A 25,488-nucleotide genomic window follows, 5' to 3' on the forward strand; every position below is an offset into this window, starting at 1 on the left:
TCAAACTCCCGGGCTCAAGCGATTCTCCTGCCTTGCCTCCCAAATAGCTGGGACTACAGGCACGCATCAACATGCCCAGCTAATTTTTCTATTTTTTGTAGAAACAGGGTCTTGCTCTTGCTGAGGATGGTCTCTAACTTTTGGCCTCAAGCAATCCTCCTACCTTGGCCTCCCAGAATGCTAGGATTACAGGTGTGAGCCACCGTGCCTGGTGATATTATTTTTGTTTATGAACAATATGTAAGTGAAATCAAGTAGTATGCGTTTTCTGTGTCTGACTAATTTCACTTGATTTTATAATCGGTTGATTCATCCATGCTTTGCATGCAGATGTAGATTATTCATTCTTTATCTTTTAAAGTGTTTTATTTGTGAATATTCTAAAATTTATTCATCCTATGAACATTCTTATACATATGTCTCTTGGTGAACACATGAATAAATTTCTGTTGAAATGATGGGTTAAGTCACTCCAACAACCACCAAATTTATATAATTAGTCCAGCTCTTTCTTCTGAACTCTAGACTTAGATATCCAAATCTGTTTTACCCCTTCATTTATATGCACCTCAAATTTAACATATTCCAAACCATTTGCTCCTTCCTTATATATTTCCAAATGGCTTCTTAGTCCATCTAGTTCTTTATGGAGTAATCATTAATAGTCTTCTTTTATTGACCTTCTCTGGCAAACCAATCCATTAAGTCCCTTGTATTCCACCTCCGATTTATACATATCTTGAAATTATCCACCTCTTTCTGTCTCTACTGCCATTACCCTAGTTCAAGCCACCATCATTTCTGGCCTTGAGTAATGCAACTGCCTCCAAACTGGCCTCCCAGCAACCAACCCTTCTTGCCCTTTTCCAATCTATTCCCCACAAAAGGCTTGAGTGAGCTCTTAAGTATGTAAATCAGATCATATTTAACAGTCTTTACTAGCTGCTCATTGACTTTAGTATAGCTTCCAAAATACAGTCTGAAATCTATAATGTGGCCAATAAGAGCCAGTATGGTCTGGCCTCTGCCACAGCTCAGCTCAAGTTTCTCCTTGCTCCCTATATTCCAGCCACACTGACTTCCTTTTAGTTCCGAGAACACACAAAGTTCTTTCGTGCCCTAACAACCTCACACATAATTTTCCCTTGGCCTGGAACATTCCTTCAGGCTCTTTAATATGCCTGGAGCTTAAAAGGAAGTGCCTTTTAAGAGGGCTTTTCTCTGACAGTCCAAAATTAACCCATCATGGCACCCACTAATTTTCCTTCATAGTACTGATCACAATGTATAATTATGTAACGATTTATGCTTTAATGTCTCTTGCTCCTATTAGACCTTAAATTCCATCAAGTGTTACGTTCACTCCTGTGACCCAATGCCTAACGCGGTGCTTGGCACATGGGAACTCAGTAAATGCCTTTTTAATAATGCTCGACCTATGCGAAGGCTGGAAGTGGGCCGTAGGTCTAGTATCTGGCACTTCTCTGCCATGGTTAGTTTCCTTCCTGTGAGTGGTGGCAGATAGGGGCAGGTCCTTTCCTTCATCACCCAGAGGGGGCTTGTCTCTCAGCCCTGTGGTAAGTGTTTGCTGTAGGGCCGCGTGTAAGAGACAAACGGCCTCCAGACACAAGGCGGCAGGCTGGGGAGATTAGCCATATTACCGAGGACAGCACAGTTCTATCACCAGAAACTAGAGCAATCTCCCGCCGCAGGTGCGGGAGGAACTGCTAATCTCCTGGAGGGGCGGGACTAAGGCGGGCCCCGGGAGGGGGAGGGTCAGTGTGGCCTCTCCGCAGTACCCGATTGGCTTGAGAGAGCCGAGGGGGCGGGGGCGGGGTTTGATTCCGCGAGCGCGAGCCACGTTGGATACCGGGCAGCCCTGCCGGAAGGCCACGCCCAGGCCCCACAATGCACTGCGTGGCGCGTCACTTGGAGCGGTGGGTCTCGGCTCGACAGGTATTTCCCGGCTCCTCCCAGTCCTCTTTTCTGCGTAGGGGTGTTCGAACCCCTGCCGGCCGCTCCCCTCTGTCTCCGCGCCCCAGCCACGCCCCTCGCCCTCGGGACGACAGACGTACCCCCGGGGAGGAACCAAGCCCGTGCCGTGGGGTTGGGAGCTGGGTGTCGTTGGGGCCGCGGAGCTCTGGAGGAGCGGGCATGCAGGGACCCGGCCCACTTCCATTTGAGGGGCCCGTGGGGCCGCGCGGGCGGCGGTTGCCCCTTGGCTGGCCTGCCTCGGGTATGGGGCAGCTGGAGCTTGAGTGCCTGAGGGGGAGGGCCAGTCTCCCTGACCTACCAGCCGGTGGTGGTGGGATCCCTGGCGCCCAGGTGTCAGAAACACGGTGATCCACCTAGGCTGTTCAGGTGGCCCGAGAGAGCGTGAGGTGCCATTTCCTATTTCTTTTAGGCAGGGTGGGACTTGAACCAGTGGCTTACTTTGCGTTTTGTGGAGGTGGAATAAGCGCGGAGCCCAGAGATTTGCCTGCGTTGGCTCACAGAAACCTTTTGAGGCTCTGTTAATGGCACTTTGGGAATAGTGTGGCAGAAAGTAGACCTGAGCAACTGGCTTGACAAGCGGAGGGGGTCTCTGAAAGAGAAGGCCAAGCCCGAACTGGCTTGAGTCTCTCTGCCAGTGAAAACAGCTTTAGATTTTTCTCCTGCTGCTTACTTCCCTGGATCATGCACCTGGATCAAGTGGAGAGCTTGAGAACCAGCCCTTCTTATGCCTGTTCAGCTAAGGCAAAGCGCAGCCCAGACCTAAAGTGTCAGCCTCTATACTGGAGATGTTGCGAACCCAGCTGACAGGTGGAACAGCCACTTTTAAAACTTCTGAATCACTTTCCATGTTACTGGTATTTGCTCACATGCTATAATTGTAAGGAATGAGCAATACCTGTAATCTGGTATATTAAGGTTCAGTATTTGAATCTGACACCTGTGACCATGGCCTAAGTTAATGGGACATTTGGGCATTTTCTGTGCTGAGAACCATTACATCTGTTTAGGGCCTTGTGTGTGTGTGTGTGTGTGTGTGTGTGTGTGTGAGTGACTGATCAAAGTCTAAGTGTATGCTTTGTTGGTGTGAAAGAAGCCCAGGTCCTGTGAAAGGGGTGCCTGTGTCCTTCTTTTCCATGTGTTTGAGTAAGAAGTTTGGACATGTTGAGAGGCAGTGTCTCATAGAGTCGTTAGGGTTACACCTGAGTTTAAATTCCTACTTGGTCACTTACTAGTTTAGGGATTAAACAAATTACTTAAATTTTCTGGGCTTGAATTTCCTCAAAGGTAAAATGAAACTAGTAATACCTACCTGACAGGTTTTTGGAAGGGTTCTCTGAGGTAATGCCTATAAAATGCCTGGTCTATAGAGGGAAATCAGTAAGTAAGAAGGATAGCATAGCAAATTCTTAATATAGCACGTTTAGGATATTACAAGGCAATGTTTCAGGTGCTTTACCTGATCCTATGAGACAGATACTATTGGCATCTTTAAAACAATCCTGTGAGATATATACTTTTAGTAGCCATAATTTACAGGTGTGGAAACTGGGGTATAGAAAGGCAAAACTTGCCCACGATTACATGGCTAAGAACATGGTGGAGCCAGGATTAGAACCCAGACAGCCTGGCTCCAGAGTCTGTCCTCTTAACTACCATACTGTACTGCCTCTTAAAATTTAACCTGTTATTTCATTATTATTTCAAAATGGAATAATAGGAGTATCAAAGACTGCCAATAAGATAGGGGGCACAAAGTGGCAGAATAAATTCTGGCTGCCCTTGGTACCTTTTTCCCTCCCCTTTTCATGCTCTGTCTCCCAAGTGCCTTCCTGCTAAGCTATGGCTATGTAAAGTCCTTTCCCTTTTTCATTCAGTCTGCCCCCACCTTGTACATCACAATTAGTATAGCTTTCTTCCCACAGATCTCAGCACTTTTTTTTTTCTCCCAGAAGCATATTTTTCTTTATTAAAATCACAGTTGTAGAACATTTGAACCTTTATTCATTTCCATTTTCTTTGTTCAAAGTGTCTTTTTTCTGGGTTTCTTGAATTACTGTATATTCATTCTCTTCCTTTTTGGTTAAAGGACGAAGAACACACATTAATGCTTTTCCTCCCTTGGATGGATGGTAGGATGAGAAGGTAGCCATTCCAGGCATAGTCTGGAGTATTCGATTAAATATCTCCTCCATTTTATTTTCTGGCTCATCTGCATTTTTCTCTTTCTTTATAGTAATTTGAACTTTGTATTTTTTCTCAATCCACTGCTGAATCTGTTTACTCTTCGTGTCCAAATCATGTTGCCCAATATTTGAAGAAAAAGTTAGCTCCTTCTTCAGGGTTGGTCCAGTTTTTGGTCTAGCCTTCTCCCTCTCTCTCAGCCTCAGTCGTTCTTCATGAATCTGTATCCCTGTCATGAGCTGGTACTCCGGGGGCTCCGCGCTGGGATTCCTTTGCACCAGCCTCAGGTCTCGCTCATCCAGGAGTCTGATCACATCTGCTCGGTGCATGTTTCCCAAATCATTGTCCTTCTCATCAAGTACGTGAATAATTCGCTCATTAATTTTTCTTCCCGTGTTACTAAAAGTGGTTCCATCCTTTTTTTTCTTTTTTCTCTCGTCCTGGATGTCTTGGACGGTGCTAAAAGCCTTTGTATGAATTAGGAAGGACAGCCCTGGGGCAGAAGCAGTAGGGTACAGTTATGCTGGTGCTCTCTTTTGCACAATGTATTCACCAAAACATCTTCTAATGCAATTATTCTCAGCCTTTATGGTTTGTAGAGTTAACCTATTTAGAAAAAGAGCAGCCATCAGAGGTGTGACTTGTCAAAGATGAAAGAGGAAAAAAGGAGGTGTCTTCAGTAGCTCTTCTCAAAGTTAGGTCCCTGTGCCACCTTTTTAGGAAGAACTATAATCATCCCCACTTGAGGAGGAAAAGCTCTTCTTTAGAAGAGAATGACAGCACCAGCATTACGTGTCCTGGGGTTGGCCATTTCTCTCAGCACTTTTGATAAAATAATATGTAGCAAGGGTATTGTCCCCCAAACTTTGGTACTGTCACGTATGCAAAATAATATCATAAGCAGTTGAATATTTAAAAAAATCTCCAAAAATTTTTGCGCACATATTTGAATAAAACAAAAAAAGTTTCATTTATTTTAATTGAAATGAGGAGAAAAACCTAATACTTCAAAACTGATTTCACAGATATTGCTAAAAATATATAGGGCAAAATGTAAGTCAGTTGAAAGACTGATGTTAGGTAAATAATAGTACAGGTGGGATGAAGATAAGGTAAAAATTCTCAAGTGGTACTTGGATAACTGAAGTGATGAACTAAAATAAAATGTGAGTGCTTTACCCCAGTGTAAATGTTTTTAATCTTAAAGGAGGCATTTATGAGAGCATTTTGATAGAAAGAAGATACAAAATCTACTTATATTTTGGATTTTCTTTATTGCCTTTCTGATACCTTGGCCCACAGTCATTACCTCACATGGTTCTGAAGAAGAGGGGTCAGCGTCTGGTTATCTTGAGTCTAAGAAGTTATTAACCACTGCAGTAATAGTATGGCATTGTGGGAGTTTATTTTCCTAGCCTTTACATAAAAGTTAACCCATATTTACCTAGGTTCTTACTTGGGCTTTTTCCTCCAATATTCCTGTTGAGGAGAGGAAAAATAGGCCACTACTCAGATTCCCAGTGAGGTATCTGCTGCTGTCTAAAGGCAGGTGTAATATTTTCTCTGTGTTAAAGGTGAGGAAAAATGGACCGGTGGCCTAAAAAAATATATATGGCCCTGATAAGATAAAAACTACTGCACCTTAATCTTCCTGTGCAATTGTTGTAACCTCTGCATTCCACAGTTCCACTGGTTCTTCCTTGGGGGTTTTCCCAACCACACCCTGGTTAGACCCCAACAGTGCTCAACTCTACTTGGCCTTGATATACACAGATTTCTTTTTTACTAGCACAGTTTAGACAAGATTAGTTTTTAAAAAAAGAAACTACATTATGAATTCAAGGTAAAAATTTTTAAAAAGGGGGAAGGGTATGTTTATTGAGTTGATGGAGAGACTGCTTGTCCTGAGGTGATTGGAATCCATCTACAAATTAGTTAAGGCTGGCATTGATCATCAGACATTCATTTCAATTTCTTTTGCTTTCTTAAGTTCAACTGGTTTGGATGCTGAATCAAATTACTCTGAGAGGAAGAGATTTCACTTTTTATCCTCAAAATCTTGTCTGTTGATAGATAAGAAACAATCCTCTGACAACCTTTTAAGAGTTTTGACAGAAAATGTAATTGCTGTGTTCTGCTTTTGGTGAAAGACTAAAGTGTGTATTAGGAATATTGGAAATGCAAGTTTGTCTAATTTTAGTTTTCCACTTAGTAAAATGGTGGGCAATACCGTCTGTGTTGTGTTTGCTTTTTTCATTTAAATTTCTCTAATTTTGGGGGTGATGTTTCTTGATGGTAAGAACTCTGTATGCCTAGTGTTTGACATAATCCACGGCATACAGTAGATAGTAAATATTTGTTAAACAAATGGAACTTACAAGTAGTATTCTTTTCTCGGTATGTATTTCAAGAAGTATGAATCATATCTTTCTGTCTTCTAAGTCATTAAAAAGAAAAGAGTAACTTTGAAGACTACATGAAAGTTGGCAACATGATTATAAAGACTATTCCTAATATTGCTATTAGGTTCCTAGAAAGGTCAGGCATAAAAGAATGAAGTCTACTTTCAAATACTAAAATATGAACTTTTGGAACTATCAGTCACAATCTACCGTCACGTTGATTCCCAGAATGGTTATTTCTTTGCAGTTCCATGTCTGGAAAGATAACGATTTATATTATATTTAAATAATAAATACTTAACAGTATCAAGTAAGACATTTTCCTACTTTGTTTTTTTTGAGACAGTGTCTTGCTCTGTTGCCCAGGATAAAGTGCTGTGGTGTCAGCCTAGCTCACAGCAACCTCAAATGCCTCGGCTCAAGTGCTTCGCCTGCCTCAGCCTCCCGAGCAGATGGGACTACAGGCACGCGCCACCATGCCCAGTTAATATTTTCTATTTTTAGTATAGACAGGATCTCACTCTTGCTTAGGCTGGTCTCTAACTCCTGAGCTCAAGCAATCCTCCCGCCTCTGCCTCCCAGAGTGCTAGGATTACAGGTGTAAGCCACCGCACCGGCCATTTTCCTACTTTCTTACACTTAGGCTAAATGTTACAATTTTGGTTTGATAATTAAATAAAACATGGTACAATTTTTAAAGAGGGGGGTACAGTATAGATATCCTCTCTTCAGGGATCTCAGCTTTCTCTTGCTACTGCTTTCAGGAGAGAAATTGGATGAATGGAAAAAAATGCTGATTTGTATATGTCACACTGGAACTTTAGTTTGAAGATTCTATTGTGGTAAAAAGGCTAATTTAACTTGCTTTTTTTTTTCTCTTTAAATAAATGAAGGAGAAAAATATTAAAGGATAATGACAAATTATTAATATTACCTAAAGATTCCTCCCCTTTCCTCATGAAAAGTGGATAGTAAACTTAATGCATTAGATTTGTGAGTTGGATTGATTTTTATTGTCAGATCAGTTACCACCCGGAATGGACAGTAAAATTTTTACTTCACACAGCAAGAAAACTATTAATTCCTGGTTTCCAAACTCTGTACCAGTTGGTTTTCTATGGCATTTTGGGGGGCACATTACTAACTCAATTTTCATTTTTGAAATGAGGTAATATTGACTTAGCTGAAGTGGGCAGGTAAAGATTAATTTAGTCTCTGAGATAAAATATCTCTGAAAAAAGCCTATGAAATTTGTATCAAATGTTTGAATTTTCACCAGTTGCCCCTACTGCTAGTGAAGAAGCATTTAGTGGCTCTGTGCTCTGATGGCCGGACAGAGAAGAGTTATCACTTAATGTCAGATGGTGAACATGTTTTAATTCAATGTTTTTCAAAGTATGGTCCTTAGACAATAAGCAAAATAATCACCTTGGGAATTTGTTAAAATTTAAGATTCCCAAGCCCCCACAGTCAGTGGGTCAAAATTTTGGAGAAATGGGCCCAGAAATCTGCATTTCTAACCAAACTTTAATCTTCTTATATAAGCTAAAGTTTGAGAACCACTGTGTATGGTTTCATAAACCACTTTTATGAAAGTTTGACTATTTACCTGGTTTTTTTCAGACTTAGGCCTGTGAAGTCTTTTTATCTGTCTTTGTAAAACATGACCAGAATCCAGTAAAAGAAGCCATTATGATTTACTTTCTGGTTAAAAAGATTGACAACAACATTAAAACAGTATTCCTTTAGCTTTAGGCTTTATTTTAAATACTTTTTTTCTGATTATAAAAGTAACATATACTTATTATAGATAGTGTGAACACTTAGGAAATTATAAAATGATAATCACCTGTAATACTATTTCCTGGAGATGAGCATTATTTTGATTTTGGCATCTTTCCTGTATTCATTTCTCTGTTTCTCCCTCCCTTTGTCCTTCTCTTTATCTTTGTGGAAAACAACATTTGCAATTTTTATCCTGCTTTCTTCTTAACATATAAGTATTTTACCATATTATTAAACTTTTTTTCCACAAACATAACTTTTAGTTGCTGCATTATATTCCATCATGTGGATGTACTATAATTTACTTAACCATCACCCTGTTGTAGGATTTTTTAAGTTGTTTTCAGTTATTTGAGTGGAAGAATGTCTTTCTATTTAAAATTTTGTCTGGATCTCTGATTATTTTCCTCAGGATAGGGTTATACATTTATTAAGGTCAAAGGCATAAATACTTTTTAAACTCTTATTGAAATTGCCAAATTGTTTTGAGAATTGGTGTTTGTACCAATTTTTACTTTCACCTGTATTTATGAGAATATCAGACAAAAGCAAGTGTTATTTTTTTAAAAGGTAATTTTTTAAGTGAAGCATAGTTACCATTGTTTTAATTAATATTCTTTGATTACTAGTAAGTTGAACATTTTTACGTACGCTTATCAAGTTTGGCTTTAATTTTTATCTAACCCGAATTGTTTATTTTGTTTTAGGTCTTCTCTATCGGTTGAAATGTCTATGATTTTATCTGCCTCAGTCATTCGTGTCAGAGATGGACTGCCACTTTCTGCTTCTACTGATTATGAACAAAGCACAGGAATGCAGGAGTGCAGAAAGTATTTTAAAATGCTCTCAAGGAAACTTGCTCAACTTCCTGATAGATGTACACTGAAAACTGGACGTTATAACATTAAGTAAGATTTCAGTTTGTTTCATTAGAATCACTTGCATAGTGGTGCTTGTTTTAATGATGTTTAAGTGGTTGCAATGGAAATTGTGCTTGACTAGTTTAGGAAAACTTGTTCAAGTACAGAATCATGTTGTTCTGAACTTACAGTAAATAGTAATCATTGTGTCACAAACCTTTTTGCAGTTTTCTATGCATTTATATCTGGCTTTTGAAAATTTTATAGTTTTGCAGATCACATATATTCCTTCTTATAAGTTGATCACCAGGTATTTATTGGCACTCTTACATCCCCAGAATTATAGCAGGCAAACTGGAATGGGAAATAAAAAAAAAAAATTTACCTGATACCTGCCCTCAAAAAGCTGAAGAAGCTTACGTTCCAGTGGGAGGAGATAGCACTTATCACTGTATTATATATAAAGAAAGTTAAACTGGGTATGGGAAATCTTTGGTCATCGGGGGCCTGTCTGATAGGGTGACATTTGAGCAAAGGTGAGAGAGGAGGCACTTATGTGAAGGATGCTGTGGATGAAGAGCAAGGCAGAGGTTAACAACCAATGAGAAGCCCTTTTATACATATCAAGAAACGGAAAGAAAACCAATGATGCTGAAGCATTTTGGACAATTAATAGAGTAACAGTAGGTAAGGTCGGAAAGGTAGAAATGGGACAGGTTATTTAGGGCCTTCTAGGCCATGATGGGTTTGGAGTCTATTTGTCTATTGAGTCTAATGCAATAGGAAGCAACTGGGGAGTTTTAAGCTGGAGAGTTATGTGATCTGATTTTGGCTTTGAGTAGATCATCCTGGCTGCTCTGTGAAGAATGGGCCATAAGGGAGAAAGAGTGGAAGCAGAGAGATCAGACAGGAGATTCTTAGAGTAGTTCAGGTAGAGGTGATGATTGTAACTTTAACTAGGGTGATAGTGAAGAGGTTGGATTTGGGCTATATTTTGGGATTAACACAAGCAAATCCTCCTAATGGTTTGAAGTGGGATATGAAGAAAAATCAAGAATCACTTGTAGTTTTTTGGCCCGAGGAACTGGATGGATAATGGGGCTGAAATGAGCAAGACCGGAGAGGATAAGTGTGTTTCATTGGTAAAAATTAAAAGTTATGTTTGGACATCTTACGTCTGAGATGGCCATTAGACACCCAAGGGGCACTGCCAGGTAGGCAGCTGGATGTATGAGTCTGAAGTTTAGTGATGAGGACAAGTATGGAGATTTATATTTGGGAGTCAGCTTACCATTTGTAATTAAAACCATGGGAATGGATGAGACCACCTTGGAAAGCATACACATGACACAATTAGAGAACAAGTAACTTCTGAGCAGTTTGATACTGATTATACATACAGAAGGAAATCAGATAAGAACAAGGTCTATATAGCATATAATAAACTTCATTATTGAGATGGTATGTGAGCCCTGTCCTGAAGATTTAAAAGATTGGCTGAAGCAGGGAGGAGGGCATTCCAGGTGTAAGGAAGAGAGGCAGAATAAGCAAAGAATGTGACTTAGCGTGGTGGGTGCATTAACCTGCTTAGCCTGGTATAGTGGACAGTGATTTATAGATAGTTATGAGACGTGTGTGATAATCAGCGTGGGGCCAGATCCTGGATTGCTCTAAAGTTCAGATTGAGGGATGTCACTTTGATGTAATAGGTTATAGGAAGGTCTGTTGCAGGTTTGAGGGAAGTGACTTGATAAAAAACAATTCTGAGACAGTGGAACATAAGGTGAAATGGAAAGTCTGAGAGGAGAGAGACAAGGCAGAGAGGTCAACTTACTATTAGGTCCTGAAGTAGGAAAGTAAAAGTGCAAATGAAAAAGAAAATACCACCAGACATGGTGACTCATGCCTGTAAACCATGCACTTTGGGAGGCTGAGGCAGGAGGATCACTTGAGGCCAGGAGTTTGAGACCAGCCTGGGCAAAAAATATTAAAAAATTAGCTGGGCTAATATTAGATTAAAATATTAAAATATTAGATTAAAATATTAAAAATTTAGCTGGTGGTGCATACCTATAGTCCTAGAGGAGGTTGAGGCAGGTGGATCCCTTGAACCCAGGAGTTCAAGGTTATAATGAGCTATAATCGAGCCACTGTACTCCCCCTGGGCGACTCCGCCAGAGTGAGAGCCTGTCTCTGAAAAAATTAAAAATAATAAAGGGAAATGCCAAACAGAAACTTCAAGAGAGGTGATCAAGCCTGATAAGATAGAATACTAGAGATGAAGAGAAGGAAGGGGCAAAAATGACTCAAGCCTTGGAATTGGACAGAATGATGGTGTCATTGTCAGAAATGAAGTCTTTCGAAGGGATTGTTTATGAGAGGTGAGAAAGAAAGAAAAGATGATGAAGCTCCATTTTGATTACTTTAATTGAGGTTTGACAGGGCAGGCCAGTAAAGGTGGGATATTTTGGAATCATTCACATACATGTGACTGAAATTGCGAGGGTAGAAATGCCCATGGAGTTTAGATAGAGGCCTAGAATAGAACCTCAGAGAATGTCCGCAACTTCTTGGATCACCTGGATAATGATAAGATAATGAGATGTTATATTTAATTGGTTTTTTTGAGGGCTTAAGTAGAAAATGTGGTGGTGATGTGGTGGTTCAAATATATGTAAAATGATGTCTTAGCCTGCTTCTATTTTTAGGAGAAAAAAACTTGAAACATTTAAATATTTTCCTTAATAGGCTCTTTTAGTGCTCTGGGTCATTATTCTGAGTTTCAGTTGTTACTGTATAGTGGTGTAGAGAGATGTCAAAGTTACAGGAAATAGGCTTGAATGTATATTCTGGTAGATATCCTGGACTAAAAAAAACCCTAAAACCCAACTTTTTTCAAATGATTTTTGTTCCCTTGACTTATTTTCTTGAAAGTAGAGTAAAATGTAGTAAAATTTTAACCCATCTACTTCTGTTTAATTGTGAATTCTAGGTTTTATGTTTGTTTATACCCCATCTTATTCCACACAAAGGATTTGAACAATTTCCAAAAATAATTCAAAAGGACAAGCGAGGAAATCAGATGAAGGAAAATAGAGATAGGAGCAATAATAAACTGAAGTAAGATTTCCTTCTGGAGATGCAAACTACATAGTTCATTCATGTTTTAGAAAAAGGCTAGAAATATTACTGTTTCCTTGTGGCCAAAGCAAAGAATGGATAATTGGTAGGATTTAGTGCCATTGGATAAAAACATTGTTTTTCCTGCTACTAAGACCACAAAGAGGGACTGCATTTGGATAGCATTCTTCCAGCAGCCATGATAATGAGACTTTTGTGATTGTTCTTATAGTCCTTAGATTAAGCAAATGGCATGATGCAAAAAGCAATTTTATGAGAGAGTTTAGGAGTGGGATAAATCAGCAGAGGTCTAATCTGGCCTGATCCAAGAATACAATCCAGATATGTCTAAAGGAATAAATAGATTATGTAGCTTTTAAACCTATGCATAGAAGAACCTCTATGCATGTTATTTTTGTAGCCAAGCTTTCAAAAAGGATTGAAAAATGGAATTTTTAATTCTAGTTCCTGACAACCTGGATTTCATGTATTTTCTATTATCAATTAAGAGGTCTTGTTAGTTGGTTTTAGTTTATTGAGGTTTTTACAGTATATGGCAATGAGCTTAGACTGAAATATATAAAACTGGGAATTTATGTGTGTTACCAGACTTAAAATTCTCACATCACAACTCTTTTTCTAACCACCATGAGTTTGCCAGATCTGCAGTAGCAACATGATAGCACAGCCTGGAATTGCCACCACAGGGCCTTTCTCCTAGCCATGTTAAATACTGCTCTTTCCTTCAAAGCCCAGCTGATAGCCTACTTCTTTTGAATCCACTTCTTCCTCGTTACTATTTCATTTCTGTAATGATCTCACTCCCTTTGTTCCCTAGTTCTACAGATTGCCTGTAGAACTTTCTTGACTGCCTTTTTCATCATTTCTTAAAATTTTTTATTTTTAATTTAATTTTTATTTCTCTGTCCTCTCTCTATAACTGGGCTGTAACTCACTGAGGAAATTGGTTTGCCCTGGCTTATACTATTTTTAATTCCTCATTTCTTAGCATTGTGTTTCAAATTTGTATAGACATTAAAGTGCCCTTTCTTTGCAGAATACTACCAAAGTAACTACATGTTATAATTATGTGCCAAACCAGGTAGTACCTCACATTAGATTCTAGTTGAATAGGCTGAGGAAGCCAGGGTTTGAGGGGGAAAAAAAAAGTTAGAGGAGTCACATTTAAAATTGAGAAAATCCATTTAATTTTCTCCCCCTGTGTATTGGGAAAATGATGAATTTCATCTGATTGTAGTGGCTGGATACTCAGTTTAGCTGACGGAGCATATTCTGTGGAGCATGGCTTGTGCTAGCACAATGCCTTGCACATGTCATAGTAGCTGCTAAATGAAGGTTGGTTGTTTTGCGAGTATGGCAGTGTTTGGAGTGCCATGGAGTTGTCTTCATTTTCTCCAAAGGTTTCAACTTGTGGATTGGGCAGGGTGGGATGGAGTGTGAGGGTATTTGGTTTTGTGGTTTCCATAGTGAGATATAGATATAATTGATATAGATGCAATTCTATCTATATAAAATTATAAGGGATTCATCTGTTTTATAAGTTGAAGGATACTTTCCCTAAACTATAATAAATGTTTAATGAATAAACTTATGCCACAATTAAAAAAATGACTGATAATGATTAGTCATGAAAATTAAATTGGGTCATCTGAGATCTTAAAACTTGGCAGTTGACTTTGGGGGTTTAAAAATCATAATTATACATTTTGGGATCTCTTTAAACATTGAGACACTGTTCTCATGAAAAATCAAATACCCTTTGGGAGGTCAGTCATACCCTACTGTGAATTTTAGTGCAAGAAATAAAATTCCTTAGTTCTTTCACTGCAAATTCGTTTGAAGTCTGATACTGACTGTGTGCCTCCTCACTTCTCTTCTTGCCTGAGTGTTTACTTTCTCCCCAAACTGCTGCTTCCAGCCAGGAATGCTATTTTAGGCCTACCTGCCTTTTTTGGTTTACTAAAACTAAGGATACTTTCCATCTGTATCAGTGCTTTCCTTTCACTCGTGGTGATATTTTTGGATTACTGGAGTAACAACTTCAACAATAACCCAGTTATTGACTACTTGCAATTGCCAGGCACTTTATTTACATTATTATTAAACTTTGCAACAGCTCTCTGAATGGCTATTAAACAGAGCTCTTTCTTATTGCTGGGGGACAGACACACAACTCACACTAACTTAAGCAAAAAAGGATATTGTGAAGGATAGAGGTGGGGCTGGCTTTGCAGATGTTGTTATTGGGACTCTTTCTCTCATTTGTGTAATCTCACACCTTTTGCAGATAGGTGTTCTCCACAGACTAGAAAACACTACACAGGCAGCTCCAGGTTTACTTTAGTCCAGCTGAGCAACTCCTCTCCTCCATGTTTCAAGACAAGGACTTTAATTGGTTTTGCTTGTGTCTTGGCCCATTTTTGGACTAATCATGTGGTCAGAGGTGATGAGGTATTCTTAGTTGGCTAGGCCTGGATCACATGCGTTCCACCCCTTTGTCAGGCAGCTTTACCAAAGCCATATAGAATAGATAGTGGAGCTGGAGGTAATCCCCTAAATGGAAAGAGGGAAGGGATGCTGGGCAGATACCCATTATAGTACTGTCACCCCTATTTTACAAATAAGGTAAACAAGACTTAAGGATGTAAAGGAACTCCTTCAAAATCACAAAGGAAATAAATGGTGTCTCTGAACCATAGTCTTTTGGCTTCAAGATTGAAATTATTCTCTGCTAAAAGACAGAGTTGCTACCCTTAACCCTAACCCTTTTCTTGACAGCATGTGTTCCTAATTCTCCTATTTCTTTTCACTTTTTGTGGCAGAGAAGTTATCCAGGGGAGAGAATTAAGTCAAATACCACCCCTTCTCTTTTTTTGGTTGACAGTAATGAGAGGAACAGAGTATGTGTGAAGACTAAAATTGATGACATTGTCTCCTTGGAGACTAGGTGTTTGGTGGGGAGGGGTTGTGTCAAGGGAATGCAACCCACCAATAGCAACCAAACCACCTAGGGGAAGGGATAACCTATGTATCCTACTTTCCTGTTTTGTCTTATTGCTAGCATCACATTACTTTTCTATTTATTATGGCAAAATGTACTACTTTTCAGCACCACATATGTTAAATGTGCTCTTTCTTGTGCACTGGCCTAGGAACCTAATTACTGTTACAGAACAGTTTCTTTTTCTTTCATTTTTTTATTTCAAAATATTAAGGGGGTACAAATGTTTTTGGTTACATGGATCGCTTTTGTAATTCTTGAGTCACAGCTATTAAGTGTGCCCATCACCCAAATAATGTTCATTGTACCCATTGGGTAGGTTTTCACCATCCCCTCCTCCCCCTTCCCCCTGCTTGATTTCCACTGAATTTTACTTCTCTCTATACCCATATGTGCTCATTGGTTAGTTCCAATTTAATAGCAAGTACATAGGGTGTTTTCCATTCTTTAGATACTTCACTTAGGATAATGGTCTCCAATTCTATCCAAATTGTTGCAGAAGGAATTAACTAGTCCTTTTTTTGTCGCTGAGTAGTACTCCATGGTATAAATATATCACATTTTATTAATCCACTCATGAATTGAGAGCACTTGGATTGAGTCTACATCTTTTCAGTTGCAAACTGTGCTGCAATAAAAGTGCATGTGTCTTGATAAAATGACTTCTTTTCCTTTGGGTAGATACGGAGTAGTGGGATTGCTAGATCAAATGGTAGGTCTATACTTTTAGTTCTTTGAGGAATTGCCATACTGTTTTCCATAGAGATTGTACTAATTTGCAGTCCCACCAATGGTGTGTAAGCGTTCCTTTCTCTCTGCATCTGCACCAGCATCTATTGTTTTTGGACTTTTTAATAAAAGCCATTCTAACAGGTGTAAGGTGATATCTCATTGTGGTTTTAATTTGCATTTCCCTGATGATTAGTGATGTTGAGCATTTTTTCATATGTTTATAAAGCCATTTGTCTATCTTCTTTTGAAAAGCTTCTGTTCATGTTTCTTACCCACTTTTTAATGGGGTTGTTTTTTTCATGCTGATTTGTTTGACTTTTTTGTAGATTCTGGATATTAGCCCTTTATTGGATATATAGTTTGTGAATATTTTCTCCCATTCTGTAGGTTGTCTATTTGCTCTGTTGATTATTTCCTTAGCCATGCAAAAGCTTTTTAATTTAATCAAGTCTCATTTATTTATTTTTATTGTTGCTGTAATTGCCATTGGGGTCTTAGTCATAAATTCTTTGCCTATGCCAGTATCTATAATAGAAGAGTTTTACCTACATTTTCTTCTAGAATTCTTATGGTTTCATGCCTTAGATTTAAGTCTTATCCATCCTGAATTAATTTTTTTTTGAATGGTGAGAGATATGGATCCTGTTTCATTCTTCTGCATGTGGCTATCCAGTTTTCCCAGCACCATTTATTGAATAGGGCTTCTTTTCCCCAGTATATATTGTTGTCTGCTTGTCAAAGATCAGTTGGCTGTATGTGGATGGTTTTATATCTGGGTTCTCTGTTCTGTTCCATTGGTCTCTGTCTCTATTTTTGTGCCAGTACCATGCCTTTTTAGTTACTATTGCCTTGTAGTATAGTTTGAAGTCTGGTTCTGTGATGCCTCCAGATTTATTCTTTTTGCTTAAGATTGCTTTGGCTATTTGGACTCTTTTCTGGTTCCAAACAAAACATAGAATTATTTTGTCTATATCTGTGAAATATGATGTTGGTATTTTGATGGGGGATTGCATTGAATCTGTAAATCACTTTAGGTAGTATAGACATTTTAACAATGTTGATTCTACCGATTCAGGAGCATGGTATGTTTTTCTATTTGTTGATGTTGCCTGTGATTTCTTTTCTCAGTGTTTTGTAGTTCTCTTTGTAGAGATCTTTCACCTCCTTGGTTAAGTATATTCATAGGTATTTTATTTTCTTTGTAGCTATTGTGAATGGTATTGAGTCTTCTATTTTACTCTCAGCTTGACTGTTACTGGTGTATAGAAATGCTATTGATTTGCGAACATTCATTTTGTAACCTGAGACTTTGCTGATTGTATTTATCAATTCCAGAAATCTCTTAGTGTGGATTCTTTGGGATTTTCTAGATACAAGATCATAGCATCAGCAAAAAATAATAATTTGACCTCCTCTTTCCCGATTTGGATACACTTTATTTTTTTTCCCTTGCCTGATTGTTCTGGCTAGGACTTCCAGCACTATGTTGAATAGAAGTGGTGACAGTGGGCACCTTTGTTTTGCTCCACTTCTTAGGGGGAATGCTTTCAACCTTTTCCCATGCAGTATGATGTTGGCTGTGGGTTTGTCATATATGGCTTTTATAATTTTGAGGTATGTTCCTTCTATGCCTAGTTTGTTGAGGGTTTTTATCATGAAAGGGTGCTGAATTTTGTCAGATGCTTTTTCTGCATCTATTGATGTCATATGGTCTTTTTTTTTCCTTCTGTTTATTTGGTGAATCACATTTATTGATTTACATATGCTGAGCCATCCTTGCATCCCTGGGATGAAGTCCACTTGATCATGTGGATTATTTATTTGATATGCCGTTGAATTCAGTTTGCTAGTATTTTATTGAGGATTTTTGCATCTATGTTCTTTTTTTTTTTTTTCTTCCCTCTGTCACCCAGGCTGGAGTGCAGTGACACAATCATAGCTCACTGCAACCTCTAACTCCTGGGCTCAAGCGATTCTCTCGCCTTAGCCTCCCAAGCACCTAGGACTACAGGTGCTCACCACCATGCCTGGCTTTGCATCTATATTCATAAGGGATATTTATCTGTAGTTTTCTTTTTTTGTTGTGTCCTTTCCATGATTTGGTATCAAGGAGATATTGGCTTCATAGAATGAGTTGGGGAGAATCCCCTCCTTCTTGACGTTACGGAATAATTTCTGCAGTATGAGTACCAGCTCATTTTTTGTAGGTCTGGCAAAATTCAGCTGTGAATTCATCTGCTCCGGGGTACAGTATAGTTTCTATGGGAAAATAAGATGTAGGTGCAGGCCGGGTGCAGTGGCTCACGTCTGTAATCCTAGCACTCTGGGAGGCCGAGGCGGGAGGATTGTTTGAGCTCAGGAGTTCAAAACCAGCCTGAGCAAGAGCGAGACCCCCTCTCTACTAAAAATGGAAGGAAATTAATCGGACAACTAAAAATACATAGAAAAATTTAGCCGGGCATGGTGGCGCATGCCTGTAGTCCCAGCTACTTGGGAGGCTGAGGCAGGAGGATCACTTGAGCCCAGGAGTTTGAGGTTGCTGTGAGCTAGGATGACGCCACCGCACTCTAGCCCGGACAACACAGTGAGACTCTGTCTCAAAAAAGATGTAGGTGCAATAAACTTTGGAAATATAACCATAGGTAAATTAGGGATTATCTGTGATAAGTTATCTAAAAAAGTCAGGATCTTCATTTTCTGGAGTGCAGATGTGTTAGGATAGTGGGAAATAGTGAATTAGGAAATAGAATAACTCTGTAGAAAAGGAGATGAAGATATCAAAGGCAAACTTTGCTCTGTAGTTTATTGAAGGCTCTGATGGTGTAATCATCTCAGATTTTCCTTTAGCTTACTGTTATAAGTTGCTATCACCAAGCATATGGCATATTAACATTTTCTTATTTAATGAGGTTAAAATTAGTAGCTAAAATTGGTCTTTTATTCATGGGATAATTTTACTCATGATTTGGCACTTCACTATTGGAAGAAAATTGAAAATTGGCCATATAAGAAAGGAATAAGTGAAAAAATATGAAGTTCCTAGTAGAATGTACATATGGTGGACACTCAGTGCTACTGAGCTCTCTTTCTGCTTCTCATCTCCTTACCGTACCACTGATGGCAAAGTCTTTTTTCACCTCATTTTTTATTAGGCTTATTTGGCGATAATAAAATACATAAGGTTTGCTCACTTTCTATATAATATTTTAAAGTTTAAACATTTTATTTCAGAGAATGAAATTCAATGTGGAAGGTTCTATTTCAAAAATAATATTTTTCCAGCAAATAAAACAGAGTAGAGATGGTGTATCCTGTTGGAGAACTTTTCTGCACCCAGGAAAGCTATTCACTGGGCAGATGCGGCTACAAAGGATAAGCAGATTTTCTATCTGTAGTGGTACAATTGTAGAGTGAAAATTATATGCAATATCAATATTATATCAATTTATAAATAGTTTGCTATATACCTTGTCATTTAGCATGCTATAAAATACCATTATATATATTTGTTTTGTTTTGTATATTGCTGTTTTAAGTACATCCCCAGTGATTGTATTGCAAACTCCTGGCAGGCAGGGACTTTGTCTTTGATATCAGATCCTATGCAGTAGAATGCTAGACCTGTGCTAGATGTTCTACTATCTGTTGAGGGGAAGATCGTTGCTTTTACTAATTATTCAGTTTGGTGCAACAGGCTAGCATTGTCCATAATAATGTTAGTGTTTAATTGGTGATGTGTAAAATCTCTTTGACAGTTTGTAAATAAAATTAGATATGAAAAAAAGTTTAATGTCTGAAACCATGTATTCATTTTGTTGGACTTTAGGAATCACTCATGGATGGCTTGGACATATGATAGAATTAGCTTTTTAACAAAGTGATTAGAAGAAGTTAACCATCCCCCTTATCTGGTTTTTGGACTTCTGTCAGGCCTTAGCTGTTCAGGATACACTTGATCCTAAAGAAGTTCCTGGTGCATGTTCCAGGGAGGGGAACCAAAGATGTAATGAAATTGGATGAATTCCTTGGGCAGAAGAAAGGCAGTAGCTGTAGAGTAGTTTTGGTGCTCCATTGGCACCAAAGCCCAGAAATGGAAGGGAAATAAAAAGAAATTAGAGCAAAGTAGGGAAAAAAAATGAGAATTTACAAATTGTGCTCAAGGTGGAGAAAAGAGAAGAGAGAGAGAGTGGGTGTGTATGTATGTATGTTTCAGGAGTGACAGTAATAAAGAGAGAACAGACATGTCTGTTAGACTGAATAGCCATCTGGGGGTACTCACAACAGAAGTGAGTAATTCTACATGGCCCCTGAAAATATCCCTCTCTTTAAAGTAGAGATATGTTGAAAACTCACTGACCCGAAACCTAAAGCCTGGCTTGGAAAAGGTGAAAAACTGTTGGTGAATTAGGACATAATTGGTTAATCTATACTATATGGAAGTTGGTGGTGTGTTTGGAAAGAATGTGGGTTTTGGAATCGGGACTAAATTTATTCTAGCTCTGCTTCTTAATGGTGTGTGGCCTTGGGTAATTTACTGAACCTCTCTGAGCTTCTGTTTGTTCATTTGTAAAGTGGAGATAGTAGTGCCCCTTTATTGTGAAAATGAAATTAAATATGTAAAGTACTTAGCAGACGGCCTTGTTCATACTAAGCGGTCAGTAAACTGTACGTGCTGCCATTACTATTACTACTATTTCTCTTCTTTCTCCTCAAGGCAGAGGGATAACTGCCAGATTGTCTATAAAATGTGAGCTAAGTGAACCTAATCAACATGACTAAAACATGTATAAACTGGTATGCTTGTCGTGACTTTAGACTATTTCATGAGTGGTTTTCAATGAAATGGTGGGAATCTTTCAATCTGTCCTCGTGATAGTTGAAAAAGCAGAAATTTTTTTTATTACAAACACAAATCAGCTGAGCTGTGTTTACTTTTGGGAAATGGGCTTTGCATTTCAAATAAAGCATGATAAGCCTAAATTCACTATGAAGAACCATAATATTGTACAACACTTTATAGCCTTTTCAGAGAGTATCATGTAATTATAGCAAAATAAAGATTCCCTGAAAATGCTAACATACAATCTTAAAAACATAGGGTTTCCTTTATTTCGCATACAATTCTCTAATTAAATTTAGCACAAGCAAGACAAACCATTTGGGATAAACTGTTATGTAGGTGTCTGTGGTTCACTCTGTTAATATGGAAATACAGTAAAACCCTGACATAACACAAAAAATGGGGTTGAAAAACTTCAGTCATATTTTTGGAGGATAGTGAAATATTAATAACTTCTATCTAGCCAGTTGGGAATTCCCAGAGCATAGAAGCCAGTCACCAATTGTGTTCAAGTTATTCAAGTTATTGTGCAGCATATTTGAATGCTAATGACATGTCAAAGAATTTTTATAATCACTGAAGATTTTTTTGGAAAGAGAAAATCATTTGGGAAAACATATTTTGGACTTTGATTTAGATATTGTAGAAAAATGCAATGGGAACGGCTAAATTTGACTATGATCCTTAAGAAATACATTTTACTTTGTGAACAGTACATATATACATGTAGGAAACTAAAAAGCTTTATGAAACAATATGTGATTCGATATTTTCTGTTATATTCTATTTAAATTTTTAGAAAGCGCTGTAATTCACTAATTTTATGACTTACTAATAGGTAACAACTTGTACTTTGAAAAACATTGACATTGCACCAGATGACTGTGTATTAAGTGGAACTTCAGAAAGGAATTCCAGGTTGCTCTAGAAGCATAAGACCAGCACAATTTCAGCACTAGTATATTCCACACCATTAGTCAGTCATAGAGTATTAATAAGTGCCAACCCCACACCATTTGGCTGCCTAGGGTGGTAGTTCAAAAAAGATTCATGTATACACACACATATATATGCACACATATACATATTTACTTGCATATGCACACACTTTCTCTGAAAGGATACATAGAAATTTTTTTTTTTTTTTTTTTGAGACAGAGTCTTGCTCAGCCAACCTGGATAGAGTGTCATGGCGTCAGCATAGCTCATAGCAACCTCAAACTCCTACCTCAGCCTCCCGAGTAGCTGGGACTACAGGCACTCGCCACCATGCCCGGCTAACTTTTTGTTTCTATTTTTAGTTGCCTGGCTAATTTTTTCTATTTTTAGTAGAGGCGGTTCTCGCTCTTGCTTGGGCTGGTCTTGATCTCCTGAGCTCAAGCGATCCTCTTGCCTCGGCCTCTCAGAGTGCTGGGATTACAAGCGTGAGCCACCTCACCTGGCCCATAGAAATTAATAACAGCATGGATTGCCCGAGAGAAGGAGAACTATTGAGCAGGGTTGGGAGATAAGATGCTTTAAGTGCAGTATACCCTTTCATTTTTTTATTCTTTTAAAATTTGAATCATGTGAACATATTCTAAACACTCAATCGAAAAAAATAAATTCTGCCTGTACATTATTAAAGAAAAAAAAGAGGAGGTGACTCCAGTATGGATCAAGGATTGGCAGTAAAGGTTGTGTGATAGATTAGCAGTGTCTGGCATAGGAGTGGGGAGTTACATCCTATATACTCTGTTTACTGCCCCTGGTCTGACCAGCTGTGTTGACAGTACTATACAAGGATGTTTAGGTGACTCACTAAAAAAGGCTAATTTGTGTGCTGTGCTCTGCTTATTTACTATAGGGTGGTATATGCGATGTTCAAAAAAGTTTTTTTTTTTCCATAGAACATGGTTAATTTAAATGTTTCAGTGCTAAAGTAGACGTTTTTGTTTTTGATTTTTAACTTGTTATTTAGAAATAATTTTAAACTTACAGAAAAGTTGTATGAAATTTATGAATGAGACAAGTTCAAATAATATCTATTCCCAGTTTCACCTTTTGTTAACATTTTACCCCATTTGTTTTAATATTTTATCTATCTACCTGATGTATTTTTTGTCTGAACCATTTGAGAGAAACACAAATACCATCCCTCTTTCTTCCTAACTACTTCACAGTGTGTTTTCTAAGATTAAAGATATTCTCTTACTTAACTACAGTACATTTATCAGTTTTAGTAAATTTACTATTGATACCATACTTTAATCTGTTGCCTGTTTTCCTTTTTCGTCAATGATCCACAAATATCCTTGATAGCATTTTTTCCCCCTCTCTGGCACAGGAACTGTATGGACTAGGGTTAGGTACTGCATTTAGTTGTCTATCTCTTTAGCCTCCTTTGATTAGAAACATTTCGATTTCTTTTTTTACAACATTCTCCTTCTTAAAAATAGAATGTTGATTATTCTGATGTTTCCTTATGATTAGATTCAGGTATGCATTCTTAGCCAGAATACTATGTAGCCAATGTGTCTTTATCAGAATATCACATCTGGAGGCAGACGATGTCCATCTGCTCCTTATGAGTGATGTTAGAATACTTAGTCAAGGTGTTGTCTAGTTTCAACTGTGTAATATTTTCTCTTTGCAATAAGCAATCCATGGGAAGCCAATTTAAAACCATGCAAATATACTGCTCCGTCAAAATTTCCCCCTAGATTTAGCATCCATGATTGTCCTTACATGATCCAATTTTTTCTGTGTTGGTTGCAAAATGCTGATTTTTCCAGTGCTGGCACTACCTTCACGTTTACCAGTCAGCTCTCAGTATTCTGCTGTAAGCAAGAGTCCTCATTTCTATCCCTTTTATGTTATTTTATTGTTATCAAACTCATAAATTCCTCCTTTTTTTCCCACCAATCATTCATAATTCTTTGCTGTGTGAAGTAGAGGATTTGATTCTGGGGTCAGTGATGACTTCAAGAGGTCAGTGACCACCCTGAAATGGTGTGCAAAGTTCTATGTTGTTTGGACATCTTTCTGGGGAGAGTGTACATAACTTTCATCAGAATCTGTAAAGGGCTCTTACCTCAAAAGTGGGTAAGTTCCACTGTGTTGAAGGGTTAGACTTGAAGCTGTCTATAACACTTCTATATTTGTGTATTCTTTCCCCTGCTTTCTACTCCAAATGATAAGTAACTGAAGTGTTAGAACCATAGTGGTTGTCCCTCTGTAGTACGTTCCATTTTTTTGTCTGCTGTTTTTAAACCACAACTTAAAATAGTACTATATTTTGGTTCCTTTAAATTTTTTGCTGGAATGTATAATAAATGTTAATATCTTCATTGCCACTGAAGCAGCAGTTTATGGTGTACAGAACCAGTCTTGTGAAACAGTGAATTACCTTGATTTAATTTGAAATTTTAAAACCAATGTTTTTTACACTATAGTTTTATTAGCTCTCTGGGAGTGAGCTACATGATGTTGTGCACTGAAAATTACCCAAATGTTCTCGCCTTCTCTTTCCTGGATGAGCTTCAGAAGGAGTTCATTACTACTTACAACATGATGACGACAAATACTGCTGTCAGACCATACTGTTTCATTGAATTTGGTAAGGGCCTGATTTTTTTTTTCCTTTTTATTATCCTTTCTCCACATTCATAAGCAATTTTTTTATCTGATCCTGGGGGGCTGGGGAGAAACTTCTGCTGCTGAGCTTTTGATAGAATAATTGGTCAATGATCTATAAATTATGGTAACTTCTTACTTAATTTAGATGCCTCTTAGAAAAAATTGTGTTTGAGCTGTGAAGGAGATCTTGATTATTGGCCCAAAGAATTAATGTCAGAGGACAGTTTCTCAATGAGAAATTTATAAGACAGAGATTTAGACTTTTGTGTTTATGTGATAATCTTTTATAGTCCATTTAGTGTAGAACAGGGATTGGCAAACATTTGCTGGAAAGGACCAGCAAGAAAAGGACCTTATATTTTAGGCTTTGAGGGCCATATATAGCCTCTATCACAACTACTTAGCCCTGCCATTGTAGCTCGAAAACAGACATAGGTAGTACATAAATGAATAAGCGTGGTTATGTTCTAATAAAACTGTACAAAAACAGCAGGCTAGATTTGTCCTAGAGGCAGTACTTTGCTCAATTCTGATGTAGAAGGGGGGAAAAAAAAAACATGTTGTAAACAATAATAAAATTCTATGTGAAAGATATTTAGGAAATATCTTTTATTGGTTTCATTTAATTCTTTCAAATGTACATTCTAATGGTGTAAGCAATAAAAAGAAAACAGATTTATAAAAACATATGACTTACAGTGTATGTTCTTATGTAATTGCAACTAGTAAATCTGACAGATTTAATATTTCATAAGAATTCCTATAAAAATTATGACTTCGGTTTAGGCCGGGCGCAGTGGCTCATGCCTATAATCCTAGCACTCTGGGAGGCCAAGGAGGATGGATCTTTGAGCTCAGGAGTTTGAGACCAGCCAGAGCAAGAACGAGATCCCATCTCTACTGAAAAAATAGAAAGAAATTAGCTGGACAACT

General features: G+C 38.1%; 1 protein-coding gene and 1 pseudogene across 1 annotated transcript in view; one reads left to right on the forward strand and one right to left on the reverse strand.

Annotated features, from left to right (window-relative positions):
* The first annotated feature begins 1,940 nt into the window (after positions 1-1,940).
* The window catches only part of SEC22A (SEC22 vesicle trafficking protein homolog A (S. cerevisiae)), a 60,624-nt gene continuing 37,076 nt past the window's right edge, over positions 1,941-25,488 (forward strand). The window contains exons 1-3 of the mRNA XM_012639607.1: positions 1,941-1,956; positions 9,071-9,271; positions 24,372-24,535. Coding sequence (XP_012495061.1) covers positions 9,090-9,271; positions 24,372-24,535 — 346 coding nt within the window. The 5' untranslated portion in view covers positions 1,941-1,956; positions 9,071-9,089. The remainder of the gene's footprint in view (positions 1,957-9,070; positions 9,272-24,371; positions 24,536-25,488) is intronic.
* Positions 3,993-4,805, reverse strand: LOC105807896 (annotated as a pseudogene).

Source organism: Propithecus coquereli, unplaced genomic scaffold (genome assembly GCF_000956105.1).
Source record: "Propithecus coquereli isolate 6110/MARCELLA unplaced genomic scaffold, Pcoq_1.0 Scaffold10, whole genome shotgun sequence".
In the NCBI taxonomy this organism is placed as follows: Eukaryota; Metazoa; Chordata; class Mammalia; order Primates; family Indriidae; genus Propithecus; species Propithecus coquereli.